We start from the raw sequence: 15,379 nt of genomic DNA on the forward strand, positions 1-15,379 counted from the left end.
TTATAAAATACTAAACTCCAATATCCATTAGTTTAGGCTGTCTATATGATATTTTTACACGATATTAGGTCCGTAAAGAAACAAGTCTTTAAACAATATAAACATCTTTTCTACAGAGTCTACGAACAAGAACGGCGTGATGTTAAAATGAAATAAAACACTCAAATTTGGTCAAATGGCAATTTTATGTCATTAATGATTTTGGCAAAATGTCGGTCAAACGGCCACCACGGTGCCGATTGCATATCTCCACCCGTATACGCCAACTTTCGATAACCCGGTGCAGCATTTCGGCCGGAAATTCGGCAATAGTGCGCTGAATGTTGCCTTCGAGCTCCTCGAGCATTGTTGGTTGATTGTTGTAAATGGTTTAACATACTCTAGAGAAAATATTTTAGAGGCGTTAAATCGCATGATCTTGGCGGACATTTGACTGAGACATTTCTCGAAAAGAACAAAATAGATGTCGTCTACGTCGATTTCGTCAAATTTCGGGAAAAAAGTCAGTCAACATCGTGTGCTCGCTATTAATAATAACGGCAATTTCTGCCTCATTTCGAAAGAAATAAAGCATATCCATACCACAATCCTCACTAAACGATAAATTTTTGGAGATGCCATTGGGTTTCCTGGTCACGAGGATTTGACTCATCCTAATAGCGAAAATTTTGTTTGTTGACGAAGCCAGAAATGATTCTCATCTGAGAATATAAAAAAAAAGTTGACACAGGCGAACGTGAACTTGCGTAATAATCTTGGACAATTTTCAAGCTTTCTACCAAAGAGAAACGTGACATGATGAAAAGCCAAACCTTGCATAACATACTGACAAAATTTTACACAAATCCATAAACAACATCTCTTAAAATCATATCATCCCTATTGGTAGATATTGGGAACTTGGGATCTATAGCGGGTAAAACTATGAATTGCTTGGTTATATTGCCAGTTATATTTAACGAGCGAAGTGGATAGTCTTAAAAATATTCTCTGCGATGGTTGAAAGAGTTTCAGAGATAAAAGTCGGTAGTGGGGCAGAACTTGCCTTAAAATGGTGTTTTTAAATGTTATGAAAATATGATTATCTTCAAATGATCGAAGAATGTCTTAAAAAAACTTTAACTTAACTTAAGCGAAAATCTGCTTCATTATTTCCATTTCAGGCTTCGGCTAACGGCAATTTTAAAATTTCACGGGTCAAAGTCCAATGTCAAATTTTTATTATGTCGATATATGTACATGCCCCTGAAGTCTGTCAGCTGTATTCATTGCTTACTTTGTGTGTAGCAGAAGCTAATTTAGCTGTGTTTTTATGAGCTTGGCCATTCAAAAGCTCATACTTCGTTGCTTCTTCTTCTTGACTGGCGTAGACACCGCTTATGCGGTTATAGCCGAGTCCACAACAGCGCGCCACGCATCTCTCCTTTTGACAGTTTGGCGTCAATTGGTAATACCAAGTGAAGACAGGTCCTTCTCCACCTGGTCCTTCCATCGGAGTGGAGGTCTCCCTCTTCCTCGGCTTCCAGCAGCGGGTACTGCATCGAAAACTTTCAGAGCTGGGGCACTTTCGTCCATTCGAACAACATGACCCAGACAGCGTAGCCGCTGTCTTTTTATTCGCTGGACTATGTCTATGTCGTCGCACAACACATACAGCTCATCATTCCATCTTCTGCGGTATTCGCCGTTGCCAATGTTTAAGGGACCATAAATCTTCCGCAAAACCTTTCTCTCGAAAACTCCTAGTGCCGTCTCATCGGATATTGACACCGTCCACGCTTTTGCACCATAAAGTAGGACGGGAATGATGAGGGACTTGTAGAGTTTAGTTTTTGTTCGTCGAAAGAGGACTTTTCTTTTCAATTACCTACTCAGTCCATAGTAGCACCTATTGGCAAGAGTGATTCTGCGTTGGATTTCCAGGCTGACATTGTTATTGCTGTTAATGCTGGTTCCCAGGTAGACGAAATTATCTACAACTTCAAAGTTATGACTGTCAACAGTGACGTGGGAGCCAAGACGCGAATGCGCTGACTGTTTGTTTGATGACAGAAGATATTTCGTCTTGTCCTCGTTCACCACCAGATCCATTCGCTTCGCTTCCCTATCCAGGCGGGAAAAAGCAGAACTAACGGCGCGGGTGTTGTTTCCAATGATATCGATATCATCGGCGTACGCCAGTAGCTGTACTTCGTTGCTTGCTCATGAATTTTTGACCAAAAATAATACTGTAACGATGGCGTTAATACTGTAAATATGGAGGCTATATTTGTCAGACATGGCTACGTCTGGAGGGTCGTCATTTTACAAGCATACGAGAAATTGCTAGAACAGCCAAAGGCTACCAAAAAATCGAATTTGAGTGTTTCGACAATTGGCAGAAGCTCATAATATCGAATGGAAATTATTTTAAAGGTGGCAACACTAATGTAGACTAAAGAATAAATATTTTTTCAAAAAATAAAATAAAATTACAAAAATTAAAATTACGAAAAATTGCGGCAACGCTGAATCAACATAATAAAAAATAAAAGAAATTGACAAACTGGACTTTTGAAAATTCCCATTATTTTTTGAATACACCACTTCTCACTTTAGCAGCTTTAAACTGTTTCCAGCCTGTCCCCTTTGAGGCAACATTGTTTCGTCCTATTTCATTTTTTTGTAGGGCGATGTAAGGTATTTATTCAAAGTAATTGGTGAAAAACGAGATTTGGGTTCACTCTTTAAAATGTTTGGTATACAACTAATGCCGAGGTTAGATCTTGCTCCTATAGGAAATCAATTACATTCGAATTGCTCATCAAACATTTAACCTTTAAAATTTGTAGAATAAATTTGATTTTATTCCCTGGTTTGAGCTCCACAATTTCAAATTTCACAATCACTTCTGACACTTCGAGTTGAACACAACATTCTATGCAACATGCTGTTTTATTACCACCACACACGCACATATACTCGCTTCACATACACACCACACAGGCATAAAAGCGCACGCATGCAACACTTAAGTTTAATGAAAGGCATTTATTGGCATACTCACAGGCTAATGATGCCACGCAACGCCGGCATATCACGGCGGCGATTCAATGGCGGCGACATGGACAACGACAGAAACTCCTGCTGGCGGTCCTCATCGATGCTGGTATTGAAGATGCGCGTCGTCGGCAAATAGCCGATTTGCTGCAGAAAGTCATCACGATATGAGAGTTTCGTCGACGATTGCGACGAAGTGAGCGGATAGTGTGTGGAGTGTGACATGATGTTGCCCACACCGCCACTGACGCCACCACCACCGCCGGTCATGTGGCGTTCAATGGACGATTGTTTCTGCATGGCGGACGTTGGGTGGTGGAAGTGTGTATGGAAGTGATGATGTGTCAAATAGTTGCTGTGACTGCCAATGCCACCTCCACCGCCGCTGCCGACACCGATGCCACCAATGCCACCGCCACTGCCGCTACTACTGTTGAGTGGCGCAATGATTTTGTCATCGAAACTGCGCCGAAAGCTAAAACCTTTAATTGTGCTGTAATTGCGATGCGACAGCGGTGTGGTGCCCAAATCAATGGAGGCGGGTCCCAACAACTTCATGTTGCTCAAGTAGTTTGTGGCATTATTAACGCCGCCGCCGCCGCCACTCATGCCGCTGCTGAGCGGTGTGCTGGCGCTGAGTGCCGGTGAAATGCTACTCAAATGACTATTGCTGCCGGTGAGTAGTTGAAAACCTGGTCCACTGCCGCCTATGCCACCACTTCCGCCGCCATACGTCGAAAGATTACCGCCGATTGGTAGTCTTTGTAGTGGACTCAAAGACGACTTCGGTTTGTTGCTAATATGACAATTACTGTTGTTGCTGCCACCACCACCGCCACCATAAATCGATGTAGTTGTAGTGTGTCCAGACACCGAAATACCCGCCAGCCCATTGGTGAGCGCACCATAACTGCCGCCGGAAATGATTGGACTACAGCGTCCGGCTGCTGCTGCAGCGCTACTGCTAATCGCTCCGCTGCCGACACTAGCGCTAATGCCAATGCTATTATTTGCGTTCGTCGACGACGTTGGCAGACTACATATTATGGTGGGCGGCGGTGAGAGTTGTGAGACGAGCGATGGCGTCGACGACGAAATGCCGCTGTCGCCGCTGCTGCAGAGCGTGCTGCCGATACCAATGCTGCCGAGGCCGACATTGGCGGTGGTGGCGCTGCTGCAGCTGCTGCTGACGTTAACGCCGATGCCAACCGCAACACCGGCGATGTTGCCACCGCTATGGCAGTGCTGCGGTGACGCTGTTGAGGTCGTTGTCTCAATTGTAATGGTATTTGATGTTGACAAAACGACGGGTGGTGCCAGTGTAGCGGTGCTTTGTGTTGTTGTTGGTTTTTTGTGCTCTTCTCGTTTTGTGTTTAAACTTATTAAGATTTTTTGTTTTTTATTTTTTTTTGTTTTGTTTTTGTTTTTTATTTTTTTGTTTTTGTGTTGTTGTTGTTGTTCGCTGCTTAACTGCTTGAAGTTTTTGTTGTTGTTTTTACAATTTGTGTCTTTGTTGCTTTGCTCTCAGTTGCTTGTACTCGCAGTACTTCCTGGCTTTTCAAGTCTTCAATTTCCGCTATTTGTCTGCTTCCTTTTCGGCTGCTGCTTCTGCTGGTTCTGCTTCTTCTTCTTCTACCGCTGCTTACATTATTTAACTCACATTAAATGTACGCCAGTGTTGCCAGCGTTCAGCAACATACTGCATATATTTGTTTGTTTGTATGTTTGTAGCTGAGTGTGTGTGTGTGTCGGCTCGTGCTTCCTTGCTTTGTTGTCTCCTGTCTGTTGCTGCACTGACATGCGGTCTTTTTTGTTGTTTTGCTCGCTCGCTTGCTTGCTTTACTTGCTTTGCTTACTACTTGTGTGCCTGCCACCGCATCGGTCAACGCTTTGCGTGCCTGCTAACAACAGCGCGCAACACCACAACAACTACAACAACAACAACAAGCGCAATAATAATAATCCACGCTGCAGCAGCCGAAATGTGTTACCCTACTGCATGCCATTGAACTATGCAGTGTGCTGCCGGGTTTTCAACTGTTTAAAAATGATAATTCAATTCCGCAGCCAATTCCAGATTACTCATACGCACCGGTGTACCGCACAATGCTTCCAAGCGACTTTATATGCTGTTATTCTTGCTTTCGCCCGTTTTCGTACGTTGCCCTAACACGAAAAGCTGCTGCTGTGCAATGGTATTTTGTATATATTTTTGTATATATATATATATATATATTCCTATATGTATGTATGTGTGTGTGTGTGTGTTTGTGTGCGCTTGTGCCTGAATGCTCGCCTAAGTGCCTTGGTGCCTTTGTTCACACGGCAATTGCACTGGCATTTATTTATGTCTATATGTATGCGTATGTTTATCTGTGTGTGTGTGTGTATGTTTGCTTGTCTTTGCTTATTCACTCGTCACTGCGCTAAAACGCCACAAAGTATGCTTTGAAAATTTAGTTTTTTTCACGTATAAAAATTAGTAAATTCCCTATTTAAAATTATTATTAGTTTTTCACTTTAGTTTAAAGCTTTTAGCGCATATTCACTGCCACATACTTCTATATATATGTATGCATATTTCATGTGGAAAAGTTTACCGTTAAGCGTATATATGTATGCATGTATTAGCACATTTCTTTCAACTGCTTATTTGTATGTATGCGTATGCGCTGTGCCACGGTATGTGTATGTACATTTGGCTACTTCACATGGAATTTTTCACATTTCACAGCTTTGGCTACATTTTCAATGCAATACTTCAACTCACTTTCACACAATTTTCGTTAGCTTATTCGAATTTAGTATTTATTTTTATTAATTTTAAGGTAGAAAATTTAGCAGTTAACAATTTTTTTTTCTTCACATTTGTTCACCAAAAAACTGTTCGCCTGCCTAACTTGTCGTCGTACATCGTCTACGTCGTCAACTTGCTTTCTGCACTCTGTCTACGCTTATTCAACTCAGTTCAGCCCAGCTCGTTTCGTAGTTATCAACACTGCCACTTCCAAATGTCACTTCGAAGTTTCCACTCTGTTCTTCATTCCTTTACACATACAAATACACAAACAAACACACACAAACACATACAAACAAATACAAGCACATACATACATACATTTACTAACAGTTACTTGGAATTGAGTTCCGCTAGTTGCACACCATTGCGCATGATCAATAAATAATGAAAACAAACACCATTTCACTGAATTTGTTGTTGTACGTCGTCTCTCTGTTGTCACTGCTCGGTGTTGTTCACATTGTTATTGTTGTTGTTGCTGTTAGTAGCATATCTGGCACCGCTTTTAGTCGCCAAAACAGTTTTTGGCGCTCACTCTCCAGTCCAGCTGCCAACTCAGCGCGTTGCCTGAAACTGTCACGGTTGTACGTCGCTCTTTGAACTCCTCATGCTCTGCAAGCGTTCAGTCATCTGGCGCTCAAAACATGCCCTTACCCACTATGTGGTGGTTACGTGCCGTTCTACTTCCATTTTTTTTTGTTCGTTGGCGAGCAGCTGTAATGCTTTGTTGTCAGCGGTCAAACACCTAACACCATTCCTTTTTGTGAATCAAATTATTTTTTATTGTTGGCAATTGCTGCAAAAAATTACAACAACAATAAAAAATTTCATAAAATTATTTACTTTCAGAGCTGATATCTATAATGCTATCGGAAGTAACTAAAAACTTGGTGTAGACCACTTTGGCAGAAGGGAATCGGAAGAAAGAAGAAAATCGGAGGGTTTCAGTTTCCTGAATCTGCGGATCCCGCCTTTCAGACACCGTATAAATTGGTTCCTTCTAAGAAGAGAGTCGAAGTTGGTTAAACTTTATATTCTTTCGAAGGATATATAGCTACAAAGTTCACTAGAGATTATTATAAATTAATATCTTCTCAATACAAAATCATTACCATTACCGTGCAATCCACGCAACCAGTTCTACGGTACCGAAATTGGCCCGGATATAATGCGGCCAAAGTCGGTAAGTCACCATTATTGGCTGCGGATCCAAAATAGATATATAATATACTAACCTATTCCCTAGAGTCACCTTCTTGAAGCCGAGGCGCCATCCAGACCCATAAAGAGTACCTTTCTGAAATACGTCGACGACTTACAGGGCTATACCGACAGGACTTCGGATGCGACAAACTTTCGACAAGCACTGAACGTCAATCACAGGGGAGCCATTAACACCTTCATCGACTCCCTGCCCGTGAATGGCGTACTTGGAGATACAACACCCCCAACGCCGACACAGAGCTCGAATTGTCCAGCAAAACTAGAGTGTATCTCGCTCAACTTCGTTCTGGATACTGTAGCAGGTTAAACTCCTACTTATCCAGATTAGACCCTGACATCCTCTAGATATGCCCTGTATGCAAAGAGTCCCCGCATGACATTAAACACCTCTTTGCATGTCCCCTAAATCTATTCATCTAACACTCCTTTCCCTTTGGTATGACCCTATCGAAATAGCACGTTTCCTGCGTCTTCCGTTTGATGACTTCGATGACAATTACTCCAGGCTTGTCGGTTCAGGTAGGTTACCGTTACAACAACTACAACAACAACAACAACACTAACCTATTCAAGTTTCAATTATAAGAATGAATTTATAACGATTCATTGTAAAAATACTATAATTAATAATTATTTTAAATAATTTAAATATATAATTAAAAACTGATGAACAAATTTGCTTTTAATTTATTTTTAAACATTATTAAAAAATTAAGCACCACCCTAATATTTACAATCTTAAAATTTTTAATTTCGATGTCAATGCAACCCTGTGTACATGCAATTATCAACGAATATGTGTGCAAAGAAAATATATAAATAGGAAGTGATACATGAAAAATCTGCTTTTGCAGAAAATTTTATAAATTTCCAATAAAAAAATGTTTATAAACAAAATAAATTAAGTGAAAAGTGTAGCAAGCATTAGCGCAATTAATAAACAAGTGAAATTTGCATTTCAAATACATTCCAAAACTAGAAAAGCCAAGCACAACACAAGTGCAGTGTAGTGTAGTGAAGTGTAGGTGCGGCGGTCGCGCTTATTGAATTGTTGCAATAGCAAATTAGAAAAGCAGAGCAGACCGCCACAATGGCACGCCCAATTTATCCAAATCAACAGAAAATCGCTGAGAAGTTGGTGATACTCAACGATCGTGGTTTGGGTATATTAACGCGTATTTATAATATTAAAAAGGCATGCGGCGATACAAAATCCAAGCCAGGTTTCTTATCGGACAAATCACTTGAGTCATCAATCAAATTCATTGTAAAGCGTTTCCCCAACATCGATGTTAAGGGTCTCAATGCAATTGTGAATATAAAGGCGGAGATTATTAAATCGCTTTCCTTATATTATCATACTTTTGTGGATTTGTTGGATTTTAAGGATAATGTCTGCGAATTGCTCACCACAATGGATGCTTGCCAGATACATCTGGATATTACGCAAAATTTCGAGTTAACCAAACATTATCTGGATTTAGTAGTCACATATGTGTCTTTAATGATACTTTTGTCACGCGTGGACGATCGCAAAGCCGTTTTGGGGCTCTACAATGCCGCCTACGAACTACAGAATAATCAAGCCGATTCGGGTTTTCCACGTCTGGGACAAATGATACTAGACTATGAAGTACCGCTGAAACGTTTATCAGAGGAATTCATACCGCATCAGCGTTTGCTAACCAATGCATTGCGTTCACTAATCGCAATCTATCCGTTAAGGAATCTACCAGCTGATAAGTGGCGTGAAATGCAAAAACTCAGTTTAGTGGGTAATCCCGCAATACTGCTGAAAGCTGTGCGCACTGACACCATGTCCTGCGAGTATGTTTCACTCGAAGCAATGGATCGTTGGATCATTTTTGGATTACTGCTAAATCATCAAATGCTGGGACAATATCAGGAAGTAAACAAAATTTGGATATCTGCATTAGAGTCGAGTTGGGTAATTGCGCTATTTCGCGATGAAGTGCTGCAAATACACCAATACATACAGAGCACTTTTGATGGCATCAAAGGTTATAGTAAACGCATTGGCGAGGTAAAGGAAGCATATGCTGTGGCAACACAGAAAGCAGCGCTCATGCATCGTGAACGTCGCAAGTTTTTGCGCACCGCTTTGAAAGAGCTGGCGCTTATAATGACAGATCAACCGGGTTTGTTGGGACCAAAAGCAATTTTCATATTTATTGGTTTATGCTTGGCGCGCGATGAAATATTGTGGCTATTGCGTCACAATGATAATCCGCCGGTTACGAAGGGCAAAGGTTTGTTATTTTATATTATTTACAAATAGAATTTTTAAAAATAATTTTTCAACAATTTTTCTGACGCAGGTAAATCCAATGAGGACCTTGTTGATCGTCAATTGCCCGAATTGCTTTTCCACATGGAGGAGTTGCGCGCATTGGTGCGCAAATACAGTCAAGTAATGCAACGCTATTATGTGCAATATCTCTCCGGTTTCGACTCGATCGATCTCAACATACGCATGCAGAGTTTACAAGTGTGTCCGGAGGATGAAAGTGTCATATTGTCGTCGTTATATAACACCGCTTCAAGTTTGACTGTGAAACAAGTGGAAGACAATGAATTATTTGATTTTCGCGCTTTTCGGCTGGATTGGTTCCGCCTGCAAACTTACATGAGCGTCAGTAAGGCTGCGTTGCGCATCACAGAAAATGTCGAATTGGCGCGTTTGCTAGACTCCATGGTTTTCCATACACGCGTTGTGGACAACTTGGATGAAATACTGGTGGAGACCTCTGATTTGAGCATATTCTGTTTCTACAATAAAATGTTTGACGATCAATTCCACATGTGCTTGGAATTTCCCGCACAGAATCGTTATATTATTGCATTTCCACTGATTTGCAGTCACTTCCAGAATTGTACACATGAAATGTGCCCCGAGGAGCGTCATCACATACGCGAACGTTCACTAAGTGTGGTTAACATCTTTCTAGAAGAGATGGCGAAGGAGGCCAAGAATATTATAACAACGATTTGTGATGAGCAATGCACAATGGCCGATGCGCTATTGCCGAAACACTGTGCCAAAATACTGTCCGTGCAATCGGCGCGCAAAAAGAAAGACAAATCCAAAAAGCAATTCGACGATATACGTAAACCCGGTGATGAGTCGTATCGTAAAACGCGCGAAGACTTGACCACAATGGATAAATTGCATATGGCGCTCACCGAGCTCTGTTTTGCCATCAATTATTGTCCGACAGTGAATGTGTGGGAATTTGCATTTGCACCGCGCGAATATCTTTGTCAGAATTTAGAGCATCGTTTTTCGCGTGATCTCGTCGGTATGGTCATGTTCAATCAGGAGACCATGGAAATCGCAAAACCATCGGAACTCTTGGCCACCGTGCGCGCCTACATGAATGTGCTGCAGACCGTGGAGAATTATGTGCATATCGATATAACGCGTGTGTTCAACAATTGTCTGCTGCAGCAGACGCAAAATTTAGATTCGCATGGCGAGAAGACCATTGCGGCGTTGTATAATACATGGTAAATAATATTAATTAAATCATAACAATTAAAATTTATTTATTTTTCTTACTACCACTCCACAGGTACAGCGAAGTGCTTGTGCGTCGCGTTTCCTCCGGCAATATAGTCTTCTCCATGAATCAGAAAGCATTTGTGCCCATCTCGCCCGAAGGTTGGGTGCCTTTTAATCCGCAAGAATTCTCCGACCTCAATGAATTGCGCTCCCTGGCCGAGCTAGTCGGTCCCTACGGCATAAAATCGCTGAATGAAACACTCATGTGGCACATTTCTAATCAAGTGCAAGAGCTCAAACAACACGTGGCCTCCAATAAGGATGTGCTCATACTGCTGCGCACCAGTTTCGATAAACCCGAAGTTATGAAAGAACAATTCAAGCGTTTACACGATGTCGATAGCGTGCTGCAACGCATGACGCTCATCGGTGTCATACTTTGTTTCCGTAATTTAGTGCACGAAGCGCTCGTGGATGTACTCGAGAAACGTATACCGTTCTTGCTGAGTTCAGTGCGTGATTTCCAAGAGCATTTGCCGGGTGGCGATCAAATACGCGTCGCCTCCGAAATGGCCTCCGCCGCCGGTTTGCCATGCAAAGTCGATCCAACACTAACCAGCACACTGAAATCAAAGAAACCCGATTTCGATGAAGGCGAACATTTGGTCTCGTGTTTGCTCATGGTTTTCGTTGCCGTCTCCATACCGAAATTGGCACGCAACGAAACCTCATTCTATCGCGCTTCCATCGATGGTCACTCGAATAATACACACTGCATGGCGGTGGCAATCAATAATATATTCGGCGCGCTATTCACCATCTGTGGTGAGAATGATATTGAGGATCGCATGAAAGAGTTTTTGGCGTTGGCAAGCTCATCGCTCTTGCGTTTGGGTCAGGAATCGGACAAGGAGGCTACACGCAATCGCGAATCGGTTTATTTGCTCTTGGATGAGATTGTGAAACAATCGCCTTTCCTCACCATGGACTTGCTGGAATCGTGTTTCCCATATGTGCTCATACGCAATGCATATCATGCGGTCTACAAGCAAGAACAAATATTGGGGCTATAAATGGTCGCCGAAAAATGCAAATGCAACGAGAAATATTTTTAAGGTTATGATGAATTTGGTATGGCGTTCAATGTTGACGGTTTAGTAATTTAAGCAGTTTATAATTGCTCTCAACGCTTGCAAGTGACTTGAAAAGTGAAGAAAAAGTATTTATACTCTATGTCTTTTGCTGTCCACTCTACTCTACATTCTATTGCTGCATTTATATGTAATTATAGAATACAAATTTATATAAATAAAAACATATGTTTAGCAGTATAGACATTATTTCCTGCTTATTTATAACTATCTCTATACATATATTATATAAACATACTAAAATAAAGTATTAAAACTTTCGTAGAAATGTTTTTGTTTTTATTTCAAAATTTTCTGGAAATTATTTTTCTGAAATTTTACAAGTTAACGCAGAAGGTGATGCTTTTTGTTTTTGTTGCAGTGGCGGAAAATATGCACCAAATAATTTTGAAGAATACAGTATAACTTATCCACTTAAAAATCTCGGTTCATTCCACTTACATAGACGACAGACTGCTGTAGTGTTGCTTTTGTTGTTGTTCTCCATACAATAACAAATTGCTCATTTATTGTTTTAAAAATTTTTTATTACCAGCTTCTAATAAACACAAAAATATATATAAACGCACACAAAATAAAATATTTTCAACTTAAAACTAAAAAAAATAAAATTAAACTATTTATGGCTTGATAATTTGGTGTGAACGTACGTGCATATGCATGTATAGAGGTGAAATAGTTTAATTTAAACTAAAAAAAAAAACATTTTTGCTAAATGCGTACATGTGTGACATAATTGCTAAAAAAAATTTCAAAATCAGAAAAAAATTCGAAAGTATCCGAAACTGCATGTATTTTTGACTGTCAAACAAATCAGTCAACTTCATGTTTTGCTAAAATATGACTGATACACAATACCCAAAGCTGAAGAGGTGAAAAGCGTAAAATAACTCCACCAGCTGGCAAAGCCCAAAAATCCTTTGTAAACGTCGGCGTTGAAGACCTGTGTTGAAAAGATAAAAAATAACGCATGAAAAATTGTTACATGAAAAAAAATAATGCATGCAATATTGTTACAAGAAAAAAATTATCATGAAAAATTATTACTAAAAAATTTATCGCATGTAAAATTGTTACTAAAAAAATATCGCATGAAATATTGTTACTAAAAAATATATCGCATGCACAATTATTACTAAAAAATATCGCATAAAATATTGTTACTAAAAAATATATCGCATAAAAAATTATTACAAAAAAATATATCGCATGAAAAATTGTTACTAAATAATATATCGCATGAAAAATTATTACTAAAAAATATATCGCATGAAAAATTATTACAAAAAAATATATCGCATAAAAAATTATTACTAAAAAATATATCGCATGAAAAATTATTACTAAAAAATTTATCGCATGAAATAATGTTACAAAAAAATATTACAAAAAATATCGCATGAAACATTATTACACGCAAAAAATCGCATGCCACTTTTACATACATTTTTCAAACTGATCCATTGCGCATGTATAGCATTTGCCGACTCTAAAATATTGAAATCATCGCCTTGTACATTTTCACCGCTATCCGGCAACGTTATGGTGCTTATTATTGCAACGGGCGGCAAGCCAGCTGTGGCAGGATCCACCATATCCTCTTCATTAAGGTCAAAAGACATACCGTCTAATGAACACATATCGATGCAAATGCTGCTGTCATTGCTGGTGCTAGCTTTTAGTATGCCCGACCAAGTGAATTCACCTAAACTCTTGTACATCAATGTCAGATACAAGCAGAGTAAGAGTGGTGCGGCGAATTGTAGTGTGACCACGCAGAGGTAGTAGAATATGGAGGAAATCTGTTTTTTAAATATCAAATGAGCAATTGAAAAGTGTAAATAAGGTTATTTCTGGGCGCACATACCTTCTTCTGATACTCCACATTTGTAATGCGTCCGGCTTCTTTACGTAAATCGACAATTTTATCATGCGCCAAGTTCAAATAGGATTGCAAATAGATTGGTATTAAAGCGAAACGCAGTAAAACTACTAAAATGACAATAAGCAGACGCATTGTCTCAAAAGCCTCCACTGAAAGTCTGAAAATAATAATTTAATATCTATAGTGATGAACTAAAAATTATTATTTAAACATACAATGGCTTCTCCATGCCCTCAAATACACGCTCCGTCAGATACTCTCTGCTTATCGGTCTTATCCAGAGTATTATCAGTAGAAAAGGTAAAACAAAACTGATGTTGAGTATCAATTGTAGAATTTTACGTCCGCTGCAGTATTTCAAGGAGTCCCAATGCATTTTTGCCATACGTAAGCCTGGAAAGGTGAATATAGCGCCTAAGATCCCGCAACAGACAGCCATGCAGAGCTTAACAATCAGCTTTGAGGCGGGACCACTGCAAATTTAAAATAATACAGTTAGTTAATGATAATTATTAAATATTAAATAGAAAAAAATAAAAAAAAACTCACGATGATGGCAAACCCTGTTCCGTTAGGAACTGTGATGCGCTCTCATTAAAACTACTATATGCGTGCTCCAGTCCAGTCTCGAGGTGCCGCTCATCAATAATAAGCACAATCATGGCAATTAGTAGATAAACAAGGCAGGCTACTATAACCATGGAGCGTTCACCGATCGACTCTTCATTTTGAAAATACAACCATGTAAGCGACGATAGTAATTTGCTAAATAAAATACAGTTTTATTATTAAAAAATCAAATAATCAAGTATAGCACACTTACAGCGAGAAAAAGACAACCAACAGACACCAAATCATGCTGAGGTTAAATTCATTTTTCAGCGGAAAATAGTAGTGATAGATCTGCAAGTAAGCAATATAAAATATATTTAACATAAGCACCAATTATATATCTATCATTAACTTCACCTCTGATAAAGTATATACAACTGCAGCATATGCACTAAAATCGACTAGCCACTGGTATTCAGTGAAATATCTGAGGTTTACAACATCACGCGCCACCACTGGTGTCGTCTCCAATTGCACTTCTAAGCTGCGTGGTATATGAAATTGTCCGGTGCCATTTAGTGTCTTATAGCTCTTATTACCTTTGCCACCACCACCACCTTTCGTGTGCTTCTCCTTGGGCACACCAGCTAGCATACGCAGCTCATCGTCCGATGGATGTAAATAGCGATAAAGCCCAGTAGCGCATAATAACCACTTAGCGAAGGAAAAATGTGGACTCAATTTTTGTATAACACTCAACGTGAGTAGTGTAATCACCAATTGTGCACCAAGCACTGCCTGGAAAAACATAAATCGAAAAAGTGTATAGAGCAGTTCGTTCGTTGTTACTTAAGTGCAGCCCAACAAAGTGCGGCGCTATCAATCTATTTTTGGCATCATTTTCATAAATCTTTCGTGCATATTGCGAAAAAATGTGCGCTCCACTTAGGTAGCTGACACTTTGAGTTCTATATATACATCAAGTATGGAGTAAATTTTCCATTTATATTTCACACTTATACACACCATTTTTTACTTGGTTTCTTCTGCGGCTTAATGTTAAAGTTACATACACTAATTAATACATAATTAATGTGTTAATTAAAAGCGGAAACTGTGTGATTTAACTATGTAGTACAATGATTAAAAAATTTTGGATAGACTATTTTTTCGGCCGGGAATTATGACACAAAAATAAAACAATG

The 15,379-nt window shown here is 39.6% G+C and overlaps 3 protein-coding genes across 3 annotated transcripts; 1 reads left to right on the forward strand and 2 right to left on the reverse strand.

Moving 5' to 3' along the window:
* Positions 1–3,042: 3,042 nt before the first annotated feature.
* Positions 3,043–4,737, reverse strand: LOC128921407 (putative lysozyme-like protein). Its single transcript, XM_054229047.1, has 2 exons — positions 4,700–4,737; positions 3,043–4,417 (listed from the first exon to the last, which is right to left on the reverse strand). The coding sequence occupies exons 1-2, from the start codon at positions 4,735–4,737 to the stop codon at positions 3,043–3,045; spliced, it is 1,413 nt and encodes a 470-aa protein (XP_054085022.1).
* Positions 4,738–7,852: 3,115 nt separating this feature from the next.
* On the forward strand, positions 7,853–12,005 carry Hem (membrane-associated protein Hem). Its single transcript, XM_011181259.3, has 3 exons — positions 7,853–9,333; positions 9,403–10,591; positions 10,657–12,005. Exons 1-3 carry the CDS (start codon positions 8,154–8,156, stop codon positions 11,657–11,659), a joined length of 3,372 nt encoding a protein of 1,123 aa, XP_011179561.1. The 5' UTR covers positions 7,853–8,153; the 3' UTR covers positions 11,660–12,005.
* A 476-nt stretch (positions 12,006–12,481) lies between these two features.
* Positions 12,482–15,373, reverse strand: LOC105210368 (transmembrane protein 161B). The gene is made up of 8 exons (XM_011181270.3): positions 15,201–15,373; positions 14,592–14,972; positions 14,446–14,525; positions 14,172–14,387; positions 13,838–14,095; positions 13,605–13,779; positions 13,183–13,539; positions 12,482–12,680 (listed from the first exon to the last, which is right to left on the reverse strand). The coding sequence occupies exons 1-8, from the start codon at positions 15,201–15,203 to the stop codon at positions 12,561–12,563; spliced, it is 1,590 nt and encodes a 529-aa protein (XP_011179572.1). The 5' UTR covers positions 15,204–15,373; the 3' UTR covers positions 12,482–12,560.
* Positions 15,374–15,379: the final 6 nt, after the last annotated feature.

The sequence above is a fragment of the Zeugodacus cucurbitae genome, chromosome 4 (assembly GCF_028554725.1).
Source record: "Zeugodacus cucurbitae isolate PBARC_wt_2022May chromosome 4, idZeuCucr1.2, whole genome shotgun sequence".
In the NCBI taxonomy this organism is placed as follows: domain Eukaryota; kingdom Metazoa; phylum Arthropoda; class Insecta; order Diptera; family Tephritidae; genus Zeugodacus; species Zeugodacus cucurbitae.

Excerpts from the sequence above, each read along its gene's own strand:
- LOC105210368 (XM_011181270.3), bottom strand. Across the intron at positions 14,526-14,591 it reads TTGTATATACTTTATCAGAG|ATCTATCACTACTATTTTCC; the intron begins GTGAAGTTAATG and ends GCTTACTTGCAG. Across the intron at positions 14,388-14,445 it reads TTGGTTGTCTTTTTCTCGCT|CAAATTACTATCGTCGCTTA; the intron begins GTAAGTGTGCTA and ends TATTTTATTTAG.
- LOC128921407 (XM_054229047.1), bottom strand. The coding sequence starts at position 4,737 with ATGTTGCTGAACGCTGGCAACACTGGCGTACATTTAAT. Across the intron at positions 4,418-4,699 it reads AACACTGGCGTACATTTAAT|TTTAAACACAAAACGAGAAG; the intron begins GTGAGTTAAATA and ends AATCTTAATAAG.
- Hem (XM_011181259.3), top strand. The coding sequence starts at position 8,154 with ATGGCACGCCCAATTTATCCAAATCAACAGAAAATCGCTGAGAAGTTG. Across the intron at positions 9,334-9,402 it reads GCCGGTTACGAAGGGCAAAG|GTAAATCCAATGAGGACCTT; the intron begins GTTTGTTATTTT and ends TTTCTGACGCAG. Across the intron at positions 10,592-10,656 it reads GCGGCGTTGTATAATACATG|GTACAGCGAAGTGCTTGTGC; the intron begins GTAAATAATATT and ends ACCACTCCACAG.